This window comes from Mus caroli, chromosome 1 (genome assembly GCF_900094665.2).
Source record: "Mus caroli chromosome 1, CAROLI_EIJ_v1.1, whole genome shotgun sequence".
Taxonomy (NCBI): domain Eukaryota; kingdom Metazoa; phylum Chordata; class Mammalia; order Rodentia; family Muridae; genus Mus; species Mus caroli.
The window spans coordinates 171,007,056-171,019,672 of NC_034570.1; the positions used below are offsets into that span (position 1 = coordinate 171,007,056).

Here is a 12,617-nt window from a genome sequence, read left to right on the forward strand (position 1 = left end):
GAGGCAGGCAGATTTCTGAGTTCGAGGCCAGCCTGGTCTACAAAGTGAGTTCCAGGACAGCCAGGGCTACACAGAGAAACGCTGTCTCGAAAAAAAAAAAAAAAAAAAAAAACAAAACAAAAAAAAACCTAGAAGGTTTAGTCACCAAATGAATAACCATGAACAAGGCATTCACAATAATGCTTCTGATTGTTATCAGAGAACCAGATGCTTAAATAGAAAGGATTGTGGTTTATGAATAATCTTCTGAAACTGTTCTGTAACTAGGCATATTTGTATATTACAGAAAATAAGCTGTAAATTTAATAGTTCTCAACTAAGCATAGTAGCACATGCTAAGGATTCTGGCACTTGGAAAGATCAAGACAAGACTTCAAGGATTTCCTAGGCAACATTTCTCTAACAAACAGCAACAAAGAGACATTCGCGCGCGCGCGTACACACACACACACACACACACACACACACACACACACACACACACACACACGCAAAAAGGATTAGGTGAAAAACAAAACCTAGGCTTTCAATCTCAATCTTTTTCAGTTACTCCATAGTCGAAACAGTGACATTTATTGTGCTAAAAGTCACACTGTCACTTTGAAATGACAGCAAGGAACAGATACTTGGCCCATCACTACTGGCTCTCTTCACCTATTTTCCTCAAGACAATGCTTGCAAAAAGCACTCATGATTGCTAGATCAGTAAGTAACAAAGTTCAGAGCAAAGGTCTCAGAAAGTAAACCCATTACTTTTTGTCAGTGACCTGGAAAACTCAGTGAAAAAGATCAGAACTTAGCCTAAGGGAAGGGGAACTTTAGAAAACACTACCCAGCCTGACAAGGTTCCACCATCCACTTGGATTAGGGAGGGAGTGGCAGAAATGCTCACTCAACAGCTGCATCAGGCACTGTATTTGCTCAGTACTGCTTTACAGGGAGCTGTGATACAAACTCATGCCCTAAATATGCCACTTAACTTTGCATTCATGTTTGCCATTGTGTTTACCATATATACAAAAGTTTCCAAGTGTTACAGCTCTTTTAGAATGTATTTAGCAGGTTTTCTGACTTCAGTCGGGATCCCTCTACCCCTCCTCGCCCCTGTCTGAATGAGAAAGCTCCCCATGCCCAAGCCCCCACACAAACACACTCAGGCTCGTATGTTTGAAAGCTTGGTCCCCGCTGGTGGACGTGTTAGAGGATTAGGAGCTGTAGCCTGGTTAGAGGAAGCATGAAGAGCCTGAGTGGCTCTCAGTTGGGTTTCTCCACCTCATGCTTGTAGACTCTCAGCTCCTGCTCCAGAGCCTGCATGCCCGCTGCATGTTGGGCATCAGCTCTGAAGTTTCAAGCCCCAAATAAACTTTCTGTAAGTTGCCTTGGTCATGGAGGCTTCTCACAGCAACAGAAGAGTAAACTAAGACATGGTAACTATCTGCACCACTTATATCCGTTCTCTCAACCGTCCTGGTACCGTTCGTGCCTCTCACTGTCGGTCTATATAATGAACCTGTCAGCTAACCTCTACTTCTCCCCATCTTAAAACTATTCTTCTTGCTGGGCACAATGGCACAGCACAGCAAGGCAGAGGCAGACTTGTAAGTTTCAGGCCAGCCTGAGCCACATAGTTTGTTCTAGACTAGCAAGGGCTAAACAGCACAACTTTCTTTCAAAAATTAATCAACCACTCTTATAATTTATACTTATTGTAAGTACCTAGTTACTTAGTAATATTGCTGCTAAAATACATTTCTCTCCTAATTTCACATCAGCTTCAGGTAGTTACAATGGTTATGTTTATGAGCAATTATGTGCTTTAGATGCAAATAAAGACAAAATTAAGCCCAGTGTGGTGGCACACAACTGTAATTTCAGCATTTGGGTAGAAATAGGAGGGTCTGCAGTTCAAAGTCATCCTCAGCCACACAGGAAGCTTGAGTCCAGACTGAGTGATGTAAACCCTGCCTGAAAGGGGCAGAGAAGGAAGGAAATGGGAAACAAAAACTTCTCATCAGTTTTTAGTTTTAGTCACAGCGGTGACTCACTCTGTTCAAGTGCAAGTGTCATGATTACAGGACTCTTGCTATGTACTAGGCACAATGGTGAAGGTTTTAATTCTTTCACTTGGGCATGGTGGTGTGCATCTATAATCACAGCACTTGGGAGGCTGAGGGTCAAAGGTTGGTTGTCAGGAATGTATTTAAGGCAGGCTAGATAACACGGCAACAACACACAATCTGGAAAAATGAGTGAATCTTCTGATTGTGAAAACTGGGTACTTTACCATTCCCATCGCTTGTGTGAGAGCACTGAACTGGTCCTTAGCGTTCTCAGTGAGAAGGCAGACATTTAACCACTGTAGTATATGCACAAGATGGACTTTAACTGGATCCCAATATCCACTTCTAAACTGTATAATCTCTGTTATGAGAATTTTCTTTTCACCCCTCTAATCATATAAACAGCATTGATCCTGAGTCTTACGGTGATTGCATAACCCTAAGTATTATAATATGATAATTCTTATGGTGTTTGCAAGTTGTTCAGTCAGACATAAGCTGGAAAAACAAAGTAAATGAAGTGACTTCAGGACAGTATGTTCTCAACACTTAACTCTGGGTACGACAGCCCAAAGTTTGTCAATATAAGCTTGTCACCTATGTACTTGGTTTCATGTGAAACATTACATTGCCAGGAGTCTATACCATTAAATTCACTTTAAATTTTTACCACTGAACATTTTTACAAAAGGAAGGTCAGCAGGTGGGAAAGAATTCTAACACAGAAAAGCAGACTCTACTGAAAGCGTGCAGCAGGTGATAAGCTCACGTAAGCAATAGCTGACTCACCACAGCCTGGTCAAATAACTCACGGAGCTTCTGCTCAGACTCTCCAGAAACTCCGGACACAATCTCTGGAGCAGCCACTTTCAGAATCGGCAAGTCAAGTTCCTGTGCACATATCCAGAAAAGAAAGACCAAAGGTTAAATAAAACTTAACTTCCCCACATTCTTCTTACTCAATCTGTCATACCAAAATTAGGGAGGTTTTTTCATTGTAAGTTTTTAAAACATATATATTATTTATTGTGCATCCATTCATGTATGTGTGCAGGCATGCTTGTGCCACTGTGTACACATAGAGGTCAGAGGACAACCTGTCAACGTTGGTTTTCTCTTTCCACCTTGTTTGTTTCCTGTTTCAACAGAGGATCGCCAAGCACGGTGGAAAGCCCCTTTACCCACTGACACATCTTTCTGGCCTCTACAATTTCCTAAGAAATTCCATCTCTGTATGTGAGCCTAATGACAAACACTACTTAAAAGTATGGAGAGATGGCTCAGCAGTAAAGAGCACCTACATGGCAGCTTACAATGGTCTATAACTCCAGCTCCAGGGGATCCCATGCCCTCTTCTGACTTCCATGGACACCAGACATGCACACGGTACATAGACATACATGCAGGCAAAATACTCACAAACACAATATAATAAATAATCTTTTAAAAAAAAAGAAAAGAAAAATTGGTGAGTCGTAATGGTGCACAACTTTGATCCCCTCTCCCCACTCGGGAGACAGAGCAGCTGGATCTTTGAGTTCGAGGCTAGCATAGTCTAAAGAATGAGTTGAAGGACAGCCAGGGCTACAGAGGGAAATTCTGTCTTAAACATACAAACAAACAAACAAACATGCCTATGGATTTACTCACCAATTGTAGTGGCTTACACCTATAATATCAGCACTTGGGAGACTAAAGTTTTGAGTTCAAGGTTGGCTGGCAAACAGTTTAAGGCCCTGTCTTTAAAGGAAATCTGGGGGTTTACTCAAACAGAGAATGCAAATGTTGCATTTATGGCCTACTATGCAGTGGCCATAGGACAAGACAGATTTATTTATTTATTTATTTATTTTTGTTTTATATATAAGTACTCTGTAGCTGTCTTCAGACATACCAGAAGAGGGCATCAGAGCTCATTACAGATAGTTGTGAGCCACCATGTGGTTGCTGGGATTTGCACTCAGGTCCTCCAGAAAAGCAGTTAGTGCTCTTAATAGCTGAGCCATCTCTCCAGCCTGACTGTTGTTTTGTTTTGTTTTGTTTTTGTTTTGGGAGACAGGGTTTCTCTGTGTAGCCCTGGCTGTCCTGGAACTCACTCTGTAGACCAGGCTGGCCTTGAACTCAGAAATCCGCCTGTCTCTGCCTCCCGCCTGTCTCTGCTTCCCATTTGCTGGTATTAAAGGTGTGAACCACCACTGCCCAGCAACAAATTTATTTTTAAAAAGACAAATCAAGTTGCTTTTAACAAGTGAGTTTATTCTATTAATGACTAGAATAATATGCTACTCTGCTAGAAAGTTCCTTGGACTTACACTTTATCATGAAATAAGTTTCCAAAAAATTTGATAGGACAGAATCAGGACTGCTAGCTCTTTATTTTGCAAAATAAGTGTCTTTTTGTGTTTGTGAGTGCAGAGGTGGATGTGGCTGATATAAGAAGAAATATACAGTTTAAAGCCGAAGATAGCTTTAAACTTACAATTGTGCCTCAGTCCAAACAACACTGGACTAATACAAACCTAACTGATCTTTTAAAAACTATTTTAGGGCTGGTGAGATGGCTCAGTGGGTAAGAGCACCCGACTGCTCTTCCGAAGGTCCAGAGTTCAAATCCCAGCAACCACATGGTGGCTCACAACCATCCGTAACGAGATCTGGCTCCCTCTTCTGGAATGTCTGAAGACAGCTACAGTGTACTTGCATATAATAAATAGATAAANCTTAAAAAAAAAAAAAAAAAGAAAAGAAAACCTAGATTCAATTCCTAGCACCCACATGGTGGGAAAAAAAAATAAATAAAAACTATTTTAGAAGAGCATTTTAACAGTGGAAATTTTAAATAAATTTAGCTCCAAGAGAAAAACATCATTTTGCATACTTTGCTGATTTTAAGAATGACTAGGATAGAAGAGAAGCAGCTCCAATGCAGACTAAATGTTTAGCTTTACAATTATGCTATTTTTGCTTCCTACCCAATTTTTGTCACAGACACAATACTTGCATCCATTAAAAAGCAACCCCACCAGCGTAAGCAGCAGCATCTGCTTGTGGACGTTGTACATCGTGGTGCGGAGCCTAGTGCGCACCACGATGTACAACGTCCACAAGCAGTGCCCCGGCGGTGGTGGCGCACGCCTTTAATCCCAGCACTTGGGAGACAGAGGCAGGCGGATTTCTGAGTTCGAGGCCAGCCTGGTCTACAAACTGAGTTCCAGGACAGCCAGAGCTACACAGAGAAACCCTGTCCCCCCCCCCCCAAAAAAAAAAAAAAAAAAAAATTTGCTTCCTAAAGAGATACCAGGTCTAATTGGAATTGACCAAAGACACAAACAAACAAAACAAACAGAAATCCAGCAGCAACTAGCCTCACCCCTGCTATTGCGTGTGCAAGTAATGTCTTCCCACAGCCTGGTGGTCCATGCAGGAGAACTCCGCGTGGGGGCACGACGCCAAGGTGCTGGTATACCTCTGGATGACGCATGTGTATGAGCATTCTGCAGACTTCCTGCCAAGGAATAAGCATAAAAGATGTCTTCCTCAGCTCGAGAAAGAATCAAAGTAGAATGAAATGCCCCTATTTTTTGGAACACCAAAATATACTAAACAGAAGACAGACAGGCTTTAGGCTTTGCTTTGAGCTGAATCCCAGCATTTAACACTATGTAAATAATTTCTGTTATATTTCCATGCTTTATTTTTTAAGCTATAAAAATATCTCACAAAATACCACAAAAAGTAACTAACAGTAACTGTAACAGAGAAGACAGTAGAAAGCTGCCATGATCATTATTAATGTCATTATCATCAGTACTGTCAGAACAGTGTAACTTACAAGGCATGCACTTCACATACACTAGAACTAAAGATGTGAAGACAGAAAGCTTAGGACCCTGAAGGTTCAGGTTTGCTCACCTCACCTTCCCAATCTTTTTTTCTACACTTACTTCACATTAAAACCAAAGGACTGGAGAGGGAGTCTGGGGTGAAGAGCACGGCTGCTTTTGCGGAGAATCTGTGTTTGTTTCCTAACATGATGGCTCACAGGTGTCTGTTAAAATCAGTTCTGGTGAATCTGACAACCTCTTCCAACCTCTGAGGGCACCAGGCATGCAACAGGTACACAAACATACATGCAAGCAAGCAGAACACCTATATACTATTTGTTTTCATTTAAATTAAAAATAGGAAGGCTTTGTTAGTGTAAATGGTTAACAATATACGCATTGCATTTAATGCTATTTCTCAGTTGGCACTAACTTTTAATGTTGCATCATTGCCTCCAACATCTTCAAACTTCACATTGGAAATCTGCAACTCTGTACTCCTTGCTTTAGCTGTTAAAAAACAAAAAAGGTAAAAGGATTAGTGATTCCATACAAAAATATAACTAAAGAACCGTTAGATAAATAATGTTTTTCAACTAGGTTTTCCCACACAGTTCTCAAACAAAACAATTCAAAATAACCACACCACTGCTATGACAGCTCACCTTTCTTTTGCAGAAGAGCTTCTATTTCTCCATCTACTTCTTGAAGATTCTCTGTTTTTCTTTTGTTTCCTTTGCCCTTTGCCCTACCTTTCCTTTTCTTATCGCTTTCCAGAAGAGAAGAGTCTTTTAAAATCTGGAGAGAAAATACAAAAATTCTGTATTTCAGATTACAATGCTAACAGATGTTTTTTCAAGGACAGCTATATCCATTTGTGCCATAGCACTGCTAACTACTCGCAATCTCTTTGCTCAAGGATTCTGCCTTCTTTCAGAAACCTGAAAGCTTAAATTTTTTATTTGATAACTTTTTCTCACCTCTGCAAGTTAATCTCTTCTAAAAGACTTGAGGCATATAAACATCAGGTTCTTACCAATTATAATAATGTTCTTGATAGTTGAATACTTGTAGCTTAAAGTAAAGATACTGGGGAACAGCCCACTAATAATGTAAAAGGAAAACCTGCAACCTCAACACTTTGGAGTAAAAACAGAAGAATCTGTTTAAGGCATTTTTAGCCTCATAACAATTTCAAAGTTAGACTAGGCTACAAAAAAACCCTATTTCAAAGGCTGGAGAGAGATGGCTCAGCAGTTAAGAGCACTGACTGCTTTTCCAGAGGTCCTGAGTTCAATTCCCAGCAACCACATGGTGGCTCAAAACCATCTGTAATGAGATCTGATGTCCTCTTCTGGTGTGTCTGAAGACAGCTACAGCATACTTACAGAGAATAATAATAATAATAATACCCTATTTCAAGATCCAAAATCAAAACAAATAGGTCTCAGTTTGTAAAGTATCATAAAATCATGAGGTCTGAATTCAGACCCCTCCCGACCCACACATAAAAAGCTGTGTGCAATGAGGTTGGACTGTAATGCCAGTGCTGGAAAGGCAAAGACAAGAGGATCCCTATAGCTTGCTGGTCAGCCAGTATAGCAGAACTAGAAAGCCCCACATTTAGTAAGATATTTTGAGATCACAGACATCCCCTTTTCCGTGTGTGCTTTAAGTTTATTCTGTTGTTGTTGTTAATACAGGGTTTCTCTGGGTAGCCCTGGCTGTCCTGGAATTCACTCTGAAACCAGGGTAGCCTTGAAACTCAGGCATGAGTCACCAGTGACCAGCTGACTTTTCTTTCTCAAAGAAAACGTAGAGAGCAATTGAGAGAGACATCTGACATTGATCTCTGGTATGTCTGTGGAGTCTGTGACTCCACACATGCATTTGCAAATAAACATGCTCATGTGCACGTAGGCACACATGAAAGAATTCGCCAGATCAAGGCTCGGTGCTGAGAAACGAATTACAGCAGCACTGTTCAGGAGAAATACATCACAAGTCACACATGTTTTATATAGTACTGTGTACACCTCACTGCACACTAATAACACACACTTAAATGTAGACAATAAAGAGGCATTTCATAATCTCTTTTCTTGGGTGCAAACTACTGAACCCAGAACCTTACATATTCTAAGCACTAAATGAACCACTGAGCCACACTCATCTACCAATAAATCTATTTTAATTAACACACCCCGAACATTCTCCTTTCAACACAGTTAATACAAAAAGTTACTAATGAGCAGAGCCCCAGCACTCAGGAGGCAGAAGTAGGACTGCCTCAAATTTAAGGCAGCTTAGTCTATAGGACAAGTTCCAAGGCAATCAGCAACATGTCTAAACTCAGCTGATAATGAGGTGGTTTGTTTTGTTTTGATTTTTGAGACAAGATTGTAGCTGACAATTTTGGATTGTTTTCTTTGAAAAACACTGAAATATTATGGGAATATGCTTTTGGGTTTTTTTTTTTTTTTGGTTTTTTTTTTTTTTTTTTGGTTTTTCGCGCCACCACACCCGGCTCATCTTTTGTTTTAATGCTAAGTGTGGGATACTGGTTTCAGTTTGTCCACAACAGCTGACTACGATTTGCCTTATGCTCTAACAGGCGTGATTTTGCCAGCATCAGTTTTTGAGATAGTGTTGACGTTTGAAATTCTGGGTACTTTTCAGAGAGCATATAGAATGCTAGGGTCCCCAAGAGGGGTGGTGGGTTGTTGGTTGTTTGCTATTGGTGTGGTCTGTTAAGTAGTTCTATGCAAGAAGAAAGAAGAAACTAGATACTCTCTCTGATAGCAAAGGTGAGACTTGCCCTCCGGAACCAGCTGCCTCTAGTCAGCAGAAAGCAGGCTAATGATAACGCCCCCTTTCCTTTCCATCCCTTTTTCTTTCCTATCTAGTTTAAGGGGTTGAAAGGGTGGAAGAAAGAAGAACCCACAAAGTAGCCAAGGTTAGCAAAAAGAGACAGCTACACAGGGTTTCTCTGTGCAGCACTGTCTGTCTTGGAACTCGTCCTATAGACTAGGCTGACCTCGAACTCAGACAGATCTGGCTGCCTCTGCTTCCCAAGTGTAGGATTAAAGGTGTTTGCTACTAGTACCCAGCAATAACGATATTTTATATTGTGCTTTTAATTAACTCTTCACATGCCAAAATATACTGAAAATTTATAGCACATCCTAATTTGGACATAAAATTTTCAGGGGTAATTTATGACTTAGGTTTTACAAAATTTATACTTGGAAAGTTGATCCCTACATCTAATTGTTTCAAATATATTTTGAGGCTTCCCCAAAAGTATTGAATTTACATTTCAATGAAAAAGCCAATTTCTTAGTTGCACTAGAGATAGTTCAAAGTTCAAGTGCTATGAAACCAGAGGAGAGCCCTAAAGGTTACCCAGTGTACACTTAGGATATATTAATATAAAGCCATATTTGCTTGGCTATTAATTTACTTTAAAATAATCAGTTAAGGGACAAAACTAATGCGTTCATTTTGTGATACCATACTGTGTGTGTGTGTTCTTATGTGTGTATGGGTGTGAACACCAAAGATCAACATCAAGTGTCTTCTCCAATTGTTTTCCATCCTTTTACTTTATTTTTGGAGACAGGATCTCTCTACTCAGACCTGGATGTCTAGGAACTCTCTATGTAGATCATGCTAGTCTGACCTTACAGAAACCCACCAGTTTCTGCCTCCCCAGTGCTGAGATTAAAGTCGTGCGCCAGCCACTGAACCTCACTTCACCTTACGTTCTGAGACAGGATCTCCTAATAAGCCTGCAGTTGGCCTATTTGGCTAGATTAGCTGGTCAACAGACCCCTAGAGTCCTTCCTGTCTCTGCTTCCCCAGAGCTGGGTACACACACATGTGGTATTGCACCCGGCTTTTATATGGGTGGTAGCAATTGAACTCAGGTCTCTATGCTTGCATGATAAGCACTTTACTAACTAGCCATTTCCCAAGCTCCATTTTTGACTTGAGACAGAGTATCATATAGCTCAGGACAACCTTAAGCTTGCTATACAGAAATAGATAACCTTGAGCTCCTAAGCCTTTGCTTCTATCTCCCAAGTACTGAGATTACAGTTTTGCAGGAAACACCTCGCTTCAATTTTAAAAGGGTTTTTGTTTTTTTTTTTTTAAATCTGTTTTTTAAAGGTATTTGCTTATTCTACGCATTTTATTTTTTAAGGTATTATTCTCAACTGGACATACACAACCTTGCGGTTTTAGCAGCTTCCTTCTTCAAGAACTGAATCTATTAATTCTACCCCCAAAATCCCAGCACTTGGGAGGCAGAGGCAGGCAGATTTCTGAGTTCGAGGCCAGCCTGGTCTACGAAGTGAGTTCCAGGACAGCCAGGGCTACAGAGAAACCCTGTCTCGAAAACCCAAAAAAAAAAAAAAGAGGACAGTTCTTAAACCTTAAGTAACTGTGTCTCCAAAGGTCATCTGGCACTATAAACTCAGCACTGTGCTAGACACCTGCAGCCAGGAACACATTACTCAATAAAACAAAGTCCTTGCTCTCCTGGAGCTTACATCCTACCAAAGGAAGTCAGTGAGTTTGGGTGACCATGAGAACAAGAAGGTAAGAGAAGACCTAGGAAAACGCAGGTACATTACACTGCCAACTTTCCATGGTGTGAAGGGGTCTCTAAAAAGACTACAAAGGGAATGTAAAGGAATCTGCAGAGTGTTCTAGCTAGAAAGGTCAGGCCCTAAGATCATCCTAGGGGGGCCGGGCGTGGTGGCGCAAGCCTTTAATCCCAGTACTTGGGAGGCAGAGGCAGGTGGATTTCTGAGTCTACAGAGTGAGTTCCAGGACAGCCAGGGCTAAACAGAGAAAGCCTGTCAGGAAAAACAAAAAAAAACAAAAATCCTAGGGGGAAAAGGGGTACAAAGACAGACTGGTTAGCTGGCTTAATTGGTGTTGTAGATACAGTAAGAACTTGTTGCCACTGAGGAACGGGGACACGCACACACGGACAATGACACCAAGAAACACCAGGGTAGCCAGACTGGTCTACAGAATGAATTCCAGGACAGCCAGGGCTATATAGAGAAACCGTGTCTCAAAACAAAACAAAAAACAAAAGCAAATAAACAACAACAGAAAAAGAAAAAACAGCAAGGAAACAAAATCATACAGGGCTTTGTGGGCTTTTGATGTGAGACTGAATGAAGCCACTACAGGACTGAAATATTTGAATCCTATTGTGGTTTGGGTATGAAGTACCCCCCCAGCTCATATGTGGAAGACTGGTCCCCAGGGCATGACTGGATCATGAGGGTACTAGGTTCATCAATGGACTGATCCACTTATGAGTTCATAGCTAAACAATTAGGAGGTGGAGTCAAACTAGCAGAATAGTCACTGCAGAGTGGGAGATGTCACTGGATATATCCTGGAAACTGAGGCCAGGATTTGTTGTCACTGCTTCTTGGTTTGCTGAGGTGAGCTCTGCTCTATGATGCTCTGTTCACCATGCTGTTACACCTCTCAGGGAGACGCAGCACTAGGTCAGCCAGCTAGGTCCTTCCTCCTTGAAACTGTTTCTCAGGCATGTCCCACTGTCAATGAGGCTGACACAAACGATAGTGACCCAACAAGTCAGGAAAAGGTATCCACGTGTGAAAAGTGGAGTAGAGGAACAAGATGCAGATCACACTCAGAAATCTACTCAATAGGATTTTTTGTTGTTGTTGTTGTTTTTTGAGACAGGGTTTCTCTGTGTAGCCCTGGCTGTCCTGGAACTCACTCTGTAGACCAGGCTGGCCTCGAACTCAGAAATCTGCCTGCCTCTGCCTCCCCAGTGCTGGATTAAAGGCATGCACCACCACGCCTGGCTACACTAGCTACTCTTGAAGAAAACCAAAGTTCAGTTCCTAGGACCCACACAGTTGCTCCTAACGTCAGTATAAGGGTACATCCTCTTCTGACCTCAGGCACCAGGTGTGCATCTGATGCACATATATACATGCAGATAAAATAGTCATAACCATAAAATAAAAATAAATAAATCTTTTAAAAAAGAAAGAAATCAGGGCTAGAGAGATGGCTCAGTCGTTAATAGCACTGACTGTTCTTCCACAGGTCCTGAGTTTAATTCCCAACAATCACATGGTGATTCACAACCACCTATAATGGGATCTGATGTCCTCTTCTGGTGTGTCTGAAGACAGCTACAGTGTTCTTATATGCATAAAGTAAATAAAATGAAAAAAAGAAAGAAACAAAGAAAAAGCTGCTTGTGGACGTTGTACATCGTGGTGCGGAGCCTAGTGCGCACCACGATGTACAACGTCCACAAGCAGCATATCCAGCACATAACATATATTGATATAGGATTTTTTGTTGTTGTTGTTCCATAATGTATTCTGGTATCATTAGGAAAAATCAGTTGTCCGTAGGTATGTGGATTGATACTGCTTGTGGACGTTGTACATCGTGGTGCGCACTAGGCTCCGCACCACGATGTACAACGTCCACAAGCAGAATAAAAAAAAAATTGTGGCTAGGAGATGGTTCAGCAGTTAAGAACACTGGCTACTCTTTTTTTTTTTTTTTTTCAAGACAGGGTTTCTCTGTGTAGCCCTGGAACTCACTTTGTAGACCAGGCTGGCCTGGAACTCAGAAATCTGCCTGCCTCTGCCTCCCCAGTGCTGGATTAAAGGCATGCACCACCACGCCTGGCTACACTAGCTACTCTTGAAGA

The 12,617-nt window shown here is 41.3% G+C and overlaps 1 protein-coding gene and 1 non-coding gene across 6 annotated transcripts in view; one reads left to right on the plus strand and one right to left on the minus strand.

The window, feature by feature from the left end:
* Nvl (nuclear VCP like) overlaps positions 1-12,617 on the minus strand; it is a 57,195-nt gene that overhangs the window by 34,872 nt on the left and 9,706 nt on the right. For all 5 annotated transcript variants that reach the window (XR_003836453.1, XR_003836452.1, XR_003836454.1 and 2 more), the window contains 4 exons: positions 6,550-6,682; positions 6,318-6,394; positions 5,431-5,565; positions 2,850-2,951 (listed from right to left, as the gene is read on the minus strand). Coding sequence is in view for 2 of the 5 variants with exons in the window: in XM_021159011.2 (XP_021014670.1) it covers positions 2,850-2,951; positions 5,431-5,565; positions 6,318-6,394; positions 6,550-6,682 (447 nt within the window). In the remaining 3 variants the exon portion in view is untranslated. The remainder of the gene's footprint in view (positions 1-2,849; positions 2,952-5,430; positions 5,566-6,317; positions 6,395-6,549; positions 6,683-12,617) is intronic.
* On the plus strand, positions 1,029-1,090 carry LOC115032399. Its single transcript, XR_003838075.1, has one exon. It is a non-coding gene; the product is annotated as a U7 small nuclear RNA (small nuclear RNA).